The 13627-nt window shown below is 39.2% G+C and overlaps 1 protein-coding gene across 3 annotated transcripts in view; it reads right to left on the bottom strand.

Moving 5' to 3' along the window:
- Positions 1-13627, bottom strand: part of ZRANB1 (zinc finger RANBP2-type containing 1) — a 47116-nt gene that overhangs the window by 20849 nt on the left and 12640 nt on the right. For 2 of the 3 annotated variants that reach the window (XM_049809959.1, XM_049809958.1), the window contains 2 exons: positions 13018-13115; positions 11386-12236 (listed from right to left, as the gene is read on the bottom strand). In XM_049809959.1, the coding sequence (XP_049665916.1) occupies positions 11386-12199 (814 nt within the window). In that variant the 5' untranslated portion in view covers positions 12200-12236; positions 13018-13115. Of the gene's footprint in view, positions 1-11385; positions 12285-13017; positions 13116-13627 lie in introns of all 3 variants that reach the window. The other variant, XM_049809960.1, reaches the window with a different exon arrangement.

Below are 13627 nucleotides of genomic sequence, written 5' to 3'. Positions count from 1 at the left end.
ATTGAGGAAACAAAAGTGATCTTAAAGCCATCTTTAATAGAGAAGTAAACAGAACACTTCTACTTCACTATTGAGAAGCAGCCCTATTTGCAGCAGCTCAACAACAGAAGAGTGCAGATCATAGAAACGAGAAAACCCTCTCCCCTATTTCTGTAGCTAAACCCTCTTGCCAACTCCTAAGAGTCAGCAGTTGAGTAGAGGCCATGAGGCTGGAAATTGAGACTCAAGTCTATCCTTCACTCAATTTGCTTACCAAGACTCAAAAATTGATCAGAAAGGAAAGAGGTAAGGAAGAGGTAAGTCTCAATCAGGGCACTCACTACCGTTCAGGACTAATATTCAAATGATAAACAAAAAAACCCAAACAAACCCAACCACAAAAAAAGACCCCCAAAAACCAAAAACCCCCATACCCCAAACAACAAAAAACTCCTGAACAACCAAAAAACCCACCAAAAATCAAAAAACCCAACACAACAAATGGAACTGCCTACTACCAGAAGAGCACACTAACTGCTGGGTTACTGGTTAATCCAGGATTTAGGAAAGCATTCTTAGCTCTGCCAAAAGTCTATCATTTTTAATACTGAGATTACAAAGCTTTCAGAAGAAACACCGGGGGGGGGGGGGGGGGGGGGGGGGATTATCAGTGCAAGACATTTCTCTACAAAGTTATCAGCTCTGCTTAGTAAGCCTCTACAGAAGAAAGTTAAGACTATTCATTTCAACAGTAGTCTAAAGCAGAGAAGTTCCAAAATACAAACTCAACCGTAAATTTCAGTAGTACAACATCTACCCATTCATCAAGGACTCAAAAGTCCTAACAGGCCAGGGCAGAATGAAAACAATACAGGGCAACAATTTCTAAGTTTTCTGATGCATGTTTCTGGTCTGCCTGTACAGGAAAACATTCCCACTCTACTCCAGCATTAACGTCTAATTCTGCTTAAGCGCTTGCCTGCATATTCACCCCAGATGAGCTAAAGAACATATTAGACAAGAGTTTTGTCTGTCCAGTTTTACTTCCTGTTCTCCAAGTTAGACCTTTGCTGATGAAAAAGTATTTTCTTTCAAAGAAAAGAGCTGCTACTGATGGAGAAAAGCTACTTCAGTGAAGGGAAACAAACACTGAAGATTCACTGGTTTTCAAGATGTTCTCCAAACATGCAACAAAGGAATGCAATACGGGATGTGAGCAACATAGCTGTGCTCTTGTTGCAACATTTCCACTTCTGTGTGAAACTAAATCATACCAAAGCAAAAGGTACAGTTTTGTCAATATATGCTGTACCCATAACAAGAATGCCAAGTGTAGCATTTTATTTCCTTGCAATTACATTTATGCCACTGATAAGGCAATATGAAGGCTGCTTGTGATATGTCATTCCAACCATATGCAGCAAACTGACTTACTGGGGTTTGGGGGATTTTTTTTGGTGTATAGATATGTATGTATACATAGACATCAAAGTCAGACAATTTCTCCTGACTCGTCCTCTTAAAACAAGTTACACTACAGCTTTGGCACAAGATCACCTGTTAGCAAACCCAAGAATCCATAGGGAAAGAAGAATCTTGATAGAAGAGCAGATTCACTGCTATCTTACAACACCCTTAATTTTTTATTATTTTATTAATTTAGGAAAGACATTTTGTTAAAGACAAATAGCTACTCCATACGCTTTTATATTTTAACCACTTCTATTGACACAGAAAAGATTCTTGTTACCGTATCTGTACCTTCCACCACACCCCCCCCAATGACAAACATACCAAAGACCACCCAAGACCAGTAGGTAGCCACTCTGACAATCCAACTATCCCAGACTAATTTCAAAATTCAAACAAACATCCCCAAAATGATCTTTCGATGACAGATGATCAGACCCAGATCATCCTAACAGTTCCAGCTGGCCAGTCTATCAAGTACACACTACACAGCAGTACATGCTACTACAGCCTTAAGTCAGTGCCCAGTCAATTCACATTTGTAATTATTCTTTTAGTCCCCCACCCTCAGCTGCTAAGGCAACTTATTATCAACCTGCTCTTAATCAAACCTCAGCAACAACTGAGGTGTAAGACCGATGCTGAGAGGCAGCCATGTGAGGTTTGGCAATGCCTTCAAGCACTAACTACTACAAGATGCAGTAAGGATCCAATCAGTGACATGTGCTGTATGCAGTACTGCCAGTTCTTGCAGTTTATTCCCACGTCTTGCAATACTTGACATTCCTAAAAGCCTCATGTCCTAGAATTAATTACTAAAATTGTTATACAAGCTGTCATTTAAAAGTACATTTTTAAACTCCACTGATGAAGTTTAAGCTAAAGATCAATACATACATCAAAAACAGGCAAACTGTGTGTGCTTTCTAGGCCTTATTTTAAAAAATGGAGACAGTAAATGTGTTTTAGGTATACGGTTGGCAATACTTTATCTAGAAGTGAAGAACAGTGCTAAATGACACATCAGTCTAGCACAGTTACAGCTCATGGAGGGATGGTGCTGTAACTATGTGCATGCATCATCTCTCATCATCCTCTATTCCTTAATCCAAACAGCCAAGTGACTATTTGGGGGGAGGGTGGAAGAGGGAAGCATCAAGAAATTTTTACATCAAGTCCAGACAAACTCACTTCTGGATGCACTAACTGTTTTGTAACAGAGTCTCAACAGATAAACATGACACACAAAATCAAACCATACAGGGCTCATTCTGCATAATGTTTTGCGCAGAGACCACTACAAGCCTACCTCCTTATAAGCAGCTTCCTCTTGCAAACCTGCTGCATGCTCTAATGTCTGGTACTAACCTGCATTGAAATAGCTATGACCCAAGTACCCAGAGCATCACTACCACAGGGCCGATATTCTATGGTCACTACAAGCCTCTTTGGCCCCTCTTAGCCACAGCAAGAGAAGTCCAAATTTCTCTTTACCCAATCTCCCAAATATCTACTCCGTTTTAGCTGCTTCAAAAGAACAGGGAAAATTCCTGACAGCTTGGCAGGTGCCAGCCTGCTTACAGTACCACTCAGTAGAATCGAAGGCTGCAGTAAACACTGAGCAAAAGTACAGTAATAACGGGCAGATTGCCAGAAATCTGAACCAGAAAACACAAATCTTGCCCCAAAACTATGGGCTAAACTTGCCTACAGGCAACATTCAGAATAACTGCCTGCAATTCCTAAATTCAGTATCACCACTCCAAAATGAAGTCTGAATATGCTTTTATTGACAATAGGAGGCACATTCATACAATGGCTTTGATTTCTGTCAGATGAATGAGAGCCTCCAATTCATTAAGTCTATTTAAATAAAGCTTAACAAAACACTATTTACAAGAAATATTACAGAAATATTTACTGATGTTATAATTCACTACATTTCATAACACACAAGTGCCTGATTACTTACACAAGCAGCTTCTGAATCGTGTTCTAACACAGTGGCGTGCCAGTTGGATTATTCCCCACTGACACCCACTGCATTCCTCAGACTGTTAAAATGTCAAAAGGAAGAGGGGCATTTGCCTTAAGATTGTTCACACAGCACCCCTGAGTGCTCCAGCAGCTAGACCTCTTGCGAGGGCATAACTCCGATTAGCTACAAGCACTGCACAAATGCAAACAGATCTTTATGACTCAACATCTACTTCTGATCCACAGCACAAACAGCTTTTCTTTGAAGTAGACTCCAGAAATGTTAGTTTAGTGTTGCAACTGAAGATGCCAGACTCTGTGTGTGTGTCCCAACAAGTTTTGCTTTGCTTAATGCACAAACACACGACTATAGCCTGACATCCCAAGTGACAGGACAAAACACCAAGTGCTGCACCCACGTCATGAGAAAATACAAGTGCAAGTTAATATTCTGCATTTATAGGTTCAACTGTGTTCCCATTTGCAATTCAGGCATTTCCTCTTACTGGAATATTCTTTCAAACCACTGAGAGCCAAGGTTTTTTCTTTCTAGTAAAGCCCCGAGTCTTAGACAGCGTGGATCAGGAATATGCAATCTCAGTATACTTGAGAAGACACATGATAGAGAATAAGTTATTTAAATAAGACTAAATTTAAAAAATACTAATCACCCAATAACAACTATTTGTACCATCTTGATTCTGTATTTTTCCTGCTACAACTGTTACAACTATCTTCTTTATTAGATATCAGTACTACCTTTGCTCATATTAACTAAGCCCATAATTAGCCTAGCTGCTACAACCAAACTACTTCAGCTAAGGTGCTATTAAGTTTATTCTTTAGAACATGTAAATATTTACAGGGTTTAGTGCAACTAAAGTAAACTTGGAAAATATGCAAGAGCTTACAGGCATATCTAGAAAATTAAATCCCATTTGCCCTAATTGCACAGTCCCAATGACTTCAGAACAGCCAGATGTAAAAGGTTCCAGAGAAAATACTATAGCAGCAGCCTTTATTTACTTCACTATCTGTCTGATACTTCTACAGCGCACTGGCTGGCATAACTTGCAAATGAAATAGGCAAATTCTTTCAAATAGACTGATGCCATTCTGCCATTTATCTATGGGGCAGCAGAGAGGTTGTGGAAGACAGAACTGGGCAGCAGCACTGCCTTAGTGGGTCAGAACAGGGGCCCACCAGCTCTGCAAACAGCTCCCAACAGCAGCAAGGTTTAAATATGCAGTGAGAGAGACTAAAAGCAAGTAAGAACAGAGAATAGCAACCCTCACTTCAACCACATTTGCTGTCAATGTAGTTAAAGATTCCGCAACAATACCTCAGTCTAACTGCTGTGGAGACAAATGAGTAATTGCAGAGCAGCAAAAAGTAGGGGGATCACACAGCCTACACTAGCTGATTCTGCAGTAGGCTCCTGATCCTCAAAAAATGTAAAAGCATCACTATATAAAAGGCACATATGCAGTCTTGCACATACTACAGGGCAGACATTCTAAATCTTTGACAAGGCTGAACAGGATTAAGCTGAAATGAAACAAGAAAAACCAAAGAGAATTAATTTCAACAATATACCTGTTAAAATAAATACATTTTTTTGCTAAATTAATGGAAGAGTGTAAAGATGCCTCTGTTTAAATAAAAATACCTAAAGAACCACCCAAGGATTCGAGATTTCTTTGATTCAAGGAGGTAGCAATGCCACCATAATGTGTTCTCACATCTGAGTAGACTACAAAAGGAAACACTTCATCTTAAGGAGGTCATTGTGCCTCACATGTGGGACAATAGTACTCAACTTCACTATTCCTTGAACTGCTTGGTAATAGAAGGCAGATTTCTCAACCAACCAAATGATGCATTTAGAAGTCAGAAGCAGAGACAGATCCCTCTGTAACATACACCAGGTCAGAAACACGGAGCCCTGTGCTGCTTCTCTTCTGCTACAGATACAATTGCAAGTGGTCTACATCGTACATATGCTCTCACTTACTCATCTAACAACTGATCCTAAGGTTGGTTTAAGTGCCAAGGTGACCTTCCAGCAAGCGAGGGGCTGATCAACTGACCCATTAAAACCTAATTCTGACACTTGCTAAAAATCTTACTGCTCCTCTAGGCATTGAGAGTGTGGTCAAACCGCAGGTCCTCAGCACAAGCTGTAGCATTCTCTGGAGCTCTGCCCTCACCCTCTTCCAACTATTCACCAGGGGCGCACCAGGTGGTCATAAAGGAAGTTTTATTATCAATAACTACTCCACCATTTCAGCGCTTTGAGTGCCAAAAACCATTCAGTCTGAGAAGACTTTCTCCTCTTAGAGGAAGAACTCCTTCGCAAGCAAATATGACACATCAATTAATAAAAAAAGAGAAGGACTGTCTGAAAAATCTTTAGGGGCCTCTAACCACACCCTTCTGTTCATTCTCCTCTTTCTTCGTTTCCAGGATCTCCCATGTTAGTATTACCATGTAATCAACAGCAGATCGGTCTCCAGGTAATGACAGCTTGAGACAGAACCTTCTGTACACTAAATTTTTTAAATTCATCAAGCTCAGCAACTTGCATCAGCTTAAAAATAAGTAACTTCCAAGAAAATGTACCTTAAACCTGAAGCCATCCAATGCATGCGAGTATGACAATCACCTATTTTTTCCCCACGTAAACAGCTCTTACCCCTACATACAGCCCATGTAGCATCTTTCTAACATATCATTACAGGACAAAGCAGCACACATGCAAGAACTACTGTTGAAATATGTCCTTATCCCCTCTCCTATCTGTCAGAGGTATCCACGCCCCTTGTTGCATTAACAGCTGGTCAGTTGCTTGCAGGGTTGCACCCTAAAAGGACGCTGGACAGTGGAAAATCGTGAATTATATTAAAGTTAACCATCAGTGCTTCCAAGATAAATTTAAGTAACTATTTTTAACTTGATCATTTATTCAATTATTTTTAGCATAAAACATCACCAAGCATTTTAAAAAAATTGGTCAAGAGACCAGAATAAAAGTGTTTCAGAAGTTAAGATCTTCTACCAAGGAGTAAGGAATGCAGAGTTTTACCTACTCTGAAAGATATACACACACACACACAAATGTAAGTATGATAGAATATATGTATAGGACACAGACGACAATACAAGATTGCTTACCCAGGTGAAAGTTGTAAGCTTGCATCACTGTTACCTGGCACAGCAGGCAAGTACGCCACACTGCTTCCCAGTATCACAAAGGAATGGAGGAAGGAAGCCAGGCTGTACAGCTCATACCAGGGACTCTTCCCCTGCAACCATCCCAACAGGCGCTGTTTGCCATATTTAGCCAAGGCTAGCGTGGCAGGTAAACACCTGTCAGTGACTAATTCTTGCTATACTTCCCTAAACAGTTCAAGCTAGCCTGAACCGACTCCAGCAAGGAATGGAGCATGATGCTTCCCCACCTCCAGCAGCTTGTTCCTACCCATACACCTCCCACTCCCTTATTACAGCATAAACAGCCCCATCAAGGTTTAGCCGTACTGTGGATGTGATGAGGAAACCAGTCTGGGTTTACTAAAACAGCAAAACCAACAAACAAAACCACCACCACACCCCCCCACAAAAACATCCCCTAACCAAGCTTAGCAAGCTTCATTTTTAGCAAGATTAGTTTCCAGATGCATCTCACTATGCTGGCATGCAAACACGCCAGGAGGACAGAAAAAAGCAGCTAGGACTACTTTGGGTGACAGTGCCAGCTGAAAGCACCTTGGTACATCAGTCCCTTCAGGCTGCTTTTACTGTCAGTGAAGAGCCACATGCTCTGCAATACACAGAGCAGGAGGTGGCTGCCATCTCTCCTGTAGCTGCAGAACAGTCTGGGACACTGCCCAGCCAACTTCATACCTAAATGTGGACAGAACAACTCTCCTTTCCCACAGGGTTTCTGAGTGCTTGGGTAACACATTTGGCACTATTTCAGAAAACTGAAGGGAGAAAAGGACAAAGGGAAAAAAAAAAACCAACCCTGTAAGAGAGATAAAGTAGTTGACAAAGGAAAAACTAAGCAGACACATATGTAGGAGTACCAGGAATGAACTAACAGTCCTTTTAAGGATGTACTGCAAAACAGATTGTTCTAAATATTTTGGATTTGTTTAAGAAACACGCTCTTACTTGTTTCTTTCACAGGGCTTAGAGGAATGCGTGTCTACTTGGTTCCAGAGCCACCATCCCCAGCAGGGGAAGTCTGGGCCATTGACAGTAGTAGCTACCTTGCTGACCTGAATCAAAAGACAAGAACATGCTCTCTTGCAGCAGTTAATAAGCAGGGTTGGAGGAGAAAGGAAAAGGAGAAGAAATGCAGCTTACTTTTAATCTGTTGGCTACAGTTCAAGCTCAGGAGTTAAACACACAACCCAAGGATCCTCAGTAGTGCCCTGCAACACACTCTGCTAGCACCACTGTAAAATCCAGCCCTGAAGTGCCAGGAGAGGGGAAGATTCAGCAAGTTCTGAAGTGTGAGCCCCAAGCAAACTCTGAACACTAGAAAGACTTCATAGTCATGATCATCTTCATCCATTTGTACTACTTAAATCCACAGCCAGCTGTAACCAGCTTCACCAGGCCCCACGCAGTACTGCTCTTCTTGCACTTCAGATTCCTTATGTCCCACAGGCCACCAAACCTCTCTTACAGTCTCTTTGGCATAGATAACCATGAGTTACACAAAAGACAATGGAGCTTAATTTTAAATATACATTAGCTCTCCCCCCAAGAAATGAGAGTCACCTTGGACTTCACATTAACCTTGAACTAGGCCAGTACAGTAGAAAGCATTGGTGTCCTTGCAGAAGCCATTTGTAATTTCTCATTGTAATTCAAACTGGCATTTGTAGGAAGTCATGTCATTTCACCAGCCATGCTTACTAGATGTTCTGGTTTGATTTTAATAAATTTTAACCAAACAATCAGTTCTAAAATATCATCCTTTTGAGACAGGATCATTTGATGAATACATCCACTGCTGCAAAAAAACAGTCAATAACAAAAATAACATTCAAGTACATTCACTTGCAGAGTTTGAAAGGGGGAATGCCACTAATCCTTCTGATTCAGAAAGAATACCCTCCATCAAGGAAACTATTCATGCTGAAATGCAAGATTTGCAGTCATCACATTTTGTACAGTCTAGATTTGCAAGGAATAGAAGCCTTGATGGCATGTTTACTTACTGAGGTGGGCAAAACATTAATGGATGTCTCCAGCAAAACAAAAAAGCCCACAAACATGCACACAGAGGTACTTTCTAAATCCACATCTATCTTCTGTTTCAGCTAAAAAGAACAGATGTGGAAAAAAAGTAGTCTGATACATGTTTTTAATGAAACTCGACATTAAATTTAAAATGTAGTAAAAAATTTTATACTCGAGTTGAGATGCAAAGAGAGAGTTCAACTAAAAAGCTGTCCTAAAGTATCAAACATTTTGCTTGGTACCCTCCAAAACATAATTTCTTCTAAGAGAAAAGAAAATAACCACTCTGCCAAGAATTACTCCTACTCTTGCTCCTCTAATCTTTAACTTCAGGGAAGGCTACGCTTTGTACATCCAAAAACTTTAAACTGATACATCTCTCCCATATTACAAAGACTCAAAGTAAATGGACCCTCCTCAACTGATTGAGCTTAAACTTGGAGGTACGCAGTCTGAAGTTACCGAATCCTAACAAGCCACCACTTGTCAGCTGGACTACGGTAACAGACTACATACCAACACTTATTCCACCAATTTTCACAAAACTTACTTGACATTTAACATGAACTTGTCCTATTTTATAATTGTGTTTGGCTAAGGATTGACAAGTGTTCAGCTCAGCTAGAAGATCACAAGAGCTCCAGCTGGCTAACAAACAGCAACTCACTAAATCACAATATCTCAGTTGATTTCAATGGTAAGAACATATGCTTCAGGCAAAATTGTTCAATTGACAGTTAAATTGTTTTAAGTATGTCACACTAAGACAACAAAACAACCAGCATAAATGTGGCTTATTGCTTTTAAAATTACTCATTAAACTGGTATACCTTTCCAATACAGATACGCTCTGCAAAACATCCAGAACCAACCACAAAAGAATCTATGAAGCTTTTATCAATCTTCCTAAGGTTATTCCTGCTACAAGGAATATTTGGAAAAATATGACAGCTGTGATATGCAAAGTGAAATTTCAAAATGAAAGAGTTATAATTAACAGGTTTTGGTTGCTGCTTTTTTTCTCCTCAGTTAAAAAGCTGAGCTGTAGTAAGTGTTTAGGTTATAGAAAGGAATCCATGAAATCTTTCAGCAGAACAGTAGTAAAAATCAGCACACAACTCCATTTGCATTCCGGCTTTCTCAAAATCCCTTCAAACTATTTTCATTTTAAAAGAACTAAATCATTACTGCCTTACAAAACTTCTGTTAACATAGTTTTGAGTTTCATGTACAACTGTATAGTCACAAGCAACATTAAATACTTGCATAATGCACGTTCTTAAACATAAACACAACCATTCCCATACAGATTAAATATGAAAGTGTGAAATATTTTAAGTAACATTGGAATAGTTAAAAAAAACCACACTTTTCAAAAAGCAGAGGAAAAACACCCCTAATATTTAATACAATTGCTATCAGAATGCAAAATAGACTCTTGTAAGGCACAGAAACAACCTGCAACAATTGATCTTGGGTATTCAATAACTTACGAAATACCATACAGAATTTCAGTTGCTTCATTTCAGAAGGAAAAAGCAGTGCACATGTGCTAGCATGTAAAGAGCTGAAGGTATCAGGAAATATTGAGCCATCTAATTATTTTCAAAAAGAAACGTGCTTGTCCAACTATTCACGCAACACAAAGATCAACTGGAATATTTATTAGCTCAGAGAAACCAAACCCATGATACCCATGAAAACATTTACCCCGATCAAATATATTAAATAAAGCAGCTCCACAAATTAGTTTTTCAATTATAACAACCATGAAGTGACTTCATGAAACATTAAGGAACAGTACGAGACAAACTAGTAGCGCCAGAGTTTCAAATGAAGTGTTTTACTCTAAAAATAGTTGCGTATTTCAAGTGTTTAACCTGCTTGTATGCTAGGGCACAAGATATCTGCTTCTGGGAAGTTACAGCACAAAAGTTAACTCACAAGGTCAATAACTGAAGAAAACCCTGCTCTCACATGTCTCTGTTCTTTAACAGCACTGGGAGAATTATCCAGAATTTCCTTAGGAAAGCACTAAAATACAAAACAAAATTGGTATTTGAATTTTTTGAAGCAGTTGACTACAAAAATACTTTCAGAAAGCCTGTAAACATTTACAACACAGTATCCGTATTAATACAACATTATTACTTTCAAGGTCAGTATTACACATGCAGTTTCTTGGAGCTACATATTTTGGTGTTATTTTTAACATCTGACAGAGCATCTTGTACTGTTGCAAGCTCTACACTGTTTACAAATACTCCCAAGCTGCAGCTGCTGATTCTACTAGCATATCTTCCCATAGCAAAAAGAAGAGTAATTTTAATTATCCAGTAATGGCATTTTTTACAGTGCTATACACATTACGTTGTTCTGTAGACTGGTTTTGTAATTTTTCCATCTTTTGACGACTACATAGAATAACAGGATTTGGTTACAAGGATATCCATTTCTACAAAAGGTCAAAGAAGTCTGAGCATAGTCGGGAAACATGTTCAGATTATGGACAAACTCTGCACCCTCTCTTAGCAGATGCCATTTCAGGAACTTCTACATTTGGTTTACTTTCTAAAATTAAAATGCAGAGATTAAAAAAAAGCTGGTTTGAAATCAAATTTCAAGTTTATGTTTTAATTCTTCACTCTCCCAAAATACCTAACTACAGGCATAACAGTATAAGGTAGCAGCAAACGACTTACCAACACAAGCATTTAGAAAGAGCCAGTCAGTCTTTTTCATTCTATTTTTTATTTGCTTTAGTTTTTTGAAGTCAACTTCAAGTTCTTCCTTGCTGCCAACAGCTCCAGCCAATTCAATTCTTTGGAAGTCCATTTTCACATCAGATTCACGTTTGGTTGTAGGTGGAGATCTTCTTTGGCTATTACCACTACTACAGCTTCCTCTCCATCGAGCTCTGTCTTGCTCATTTATGATTGAAGAAGCCTCTTCTGTGTCTGCCAGTTCTATTGCTTCTATGTTGTTAGGTCTGGGATGATCACATACAACACATTTCTTGGCCTTCGCCCAGTTTTCATATGTACAAACAGAACAAGTCCAGTGCTGAGCCCTTGTGTTTAGTTTATTTCTGTCATTATATTCCTCACATGGATCAACAGAAAAAGGGACTGGTCTTGAACCAGAACCTGAAGACTGAGGAGACTCTGTGGGACTCCTGGTCCTACGTTGAGACAAGCACTGAGTACACCTTATCGCTCTTGGCCAGTTCAAGTATGTGCACATGTGGCATGACCATTTATTTGCACCTTCCATACTGTAAGATGATTTAACCCTTGGTCTTGCACTAGAATCTGGACATATCAAAGGACTGCTCCCTCCTTCAGTGCTCGTAGGATCCCAGTCTCTACCAATATCACTTGAACCACTTTTAAATGGATCTTCCGTGATAATTGTTCCACTAGGTCTCTGAGCACGACACATGGTACATTTGATTGCAGATGGCCAATTTTCATATGTACAATACTCACAAGCCCATTTAATTCCACGCTCTGTCATCGTGCACTTCTTGAAATGAACTGCGTCAGGCAGAAAGCTAAGTAATCAGAATACATCATTAGTACACAACGGTTGCATAGGAGCTCTGTTTCAAAAAAAAAAAAAAGAGTAAATGAGATTTAAACCAGTTGACGTGTACTGCACCAAATATAAAAATCAGGCTGGGCAAACAGGCAATCTTTTTTTTCTTGAAACTATTAGAACATTTAGGGGGAGAAAAACCACTGCAGAAAGAATAAGACTTGAGCTAAGAGCATTTTAAATGCAGAATTCAGGATTTCCTAGTGCAGAAATGAAAAGAAAACTCAGTCCTACATTTCTGGAATTTCTTAAATTTACACAGAGGCTTCCAAAACAATTTCAGAAAACAGATACACATTTCACACTGAGAATACCGGAGAAGAGACCAGTACAGCTACAGAAACAAGTCACAAATATTAAATTGTTAAAATAAAACTCAATATGAATAACAGTACAAGAAAAGGAACACAAAGCCTGCACAAAGTCTAGCTCCTGTGAGGTCTATTACAGGACCTCACAGGATCTGGAAGGAAGGAGGACTATATCAGGTGGGCAGTTATACAATGAGTGAGCAGTTCTTTCAGAAGAGTAGGGTGTAGGAGTTTACATAAAATACATAGATTTGAAAATTTTATACATGTGCTTAACCAAGAGGAGGCCTTGATTGGACATGACTCATAACAGTAGTGTTACAAAGTTAAAATACCACTTGAAAGCAAGCACAAGCTGTGTGCATTGACAAGCTAACATAGTATTTTCATTCTACAAATCCAGATTTCAATCCAATTCCAACTCACTTTTTCTCTAATGAAGAGGGGATTCTGTCTTCATGCTGGCTCAGACCTTTTCCTCAGATTGCCAAATATGAAGGGTGAGACTAAGCCGATAACTATTCCTGTAAACAAAATGAAAACAAGACTCATTATAGGTTTCCTACTGGACCTGAGTAACCAGAAAGTTAATTATTAAATGCCACACCTATTCTGATCCCATTTTACTTGTTTAAACTCAGTCATGACCTGCTAAGATTAACATACAGACTGGTGAAAATAAACCAGTATTTATAAAGAACCAGTCACTACACAAGTGATCAATCTGCTGAAGTAAAAGAACTAGATCCAAGCAACATCAAATTCGCACCAGAACCTCTATAAACACTCTTATTGCAATCTGAAACTTAGGATGGGGAAGGAAAAAGAAGCTTTGTGTAGAAGGCATAATAGAGGGAAAGGGTGAGGCAGGTAGATGAAGGACAAATAGAAAAATGCATACAGTCCATTTCCTCCCTTACCACAGAACAGTTACCCAATATGTAAGACTCAATTATGTGATATTTTTAAGCACACAAAACTGTCCAAAATACAAATCTGTCATATCAACTGACTGACAATTATTCATCATACCGCA

This window comes from Accipiter gentilis, chromosome 9 (assembly GCF_929443795.1).
Source record: "Accipiter gentilis chromosome 9, bAccGen1.1, whole genome shotgun sequence".
Classification (NCBI taxonomy): domain Eukaryota; kingdom Metazoa; phylum Chordata; class Aves; order Accipitriformes; family Accipitridae; genus Astur; species Astur gentilis.
The sequence above is the reverse complement of the archived record's forward strand: the minus strand, read 5'-3'. Positions and strand labels throughout refer to the sequence as shown.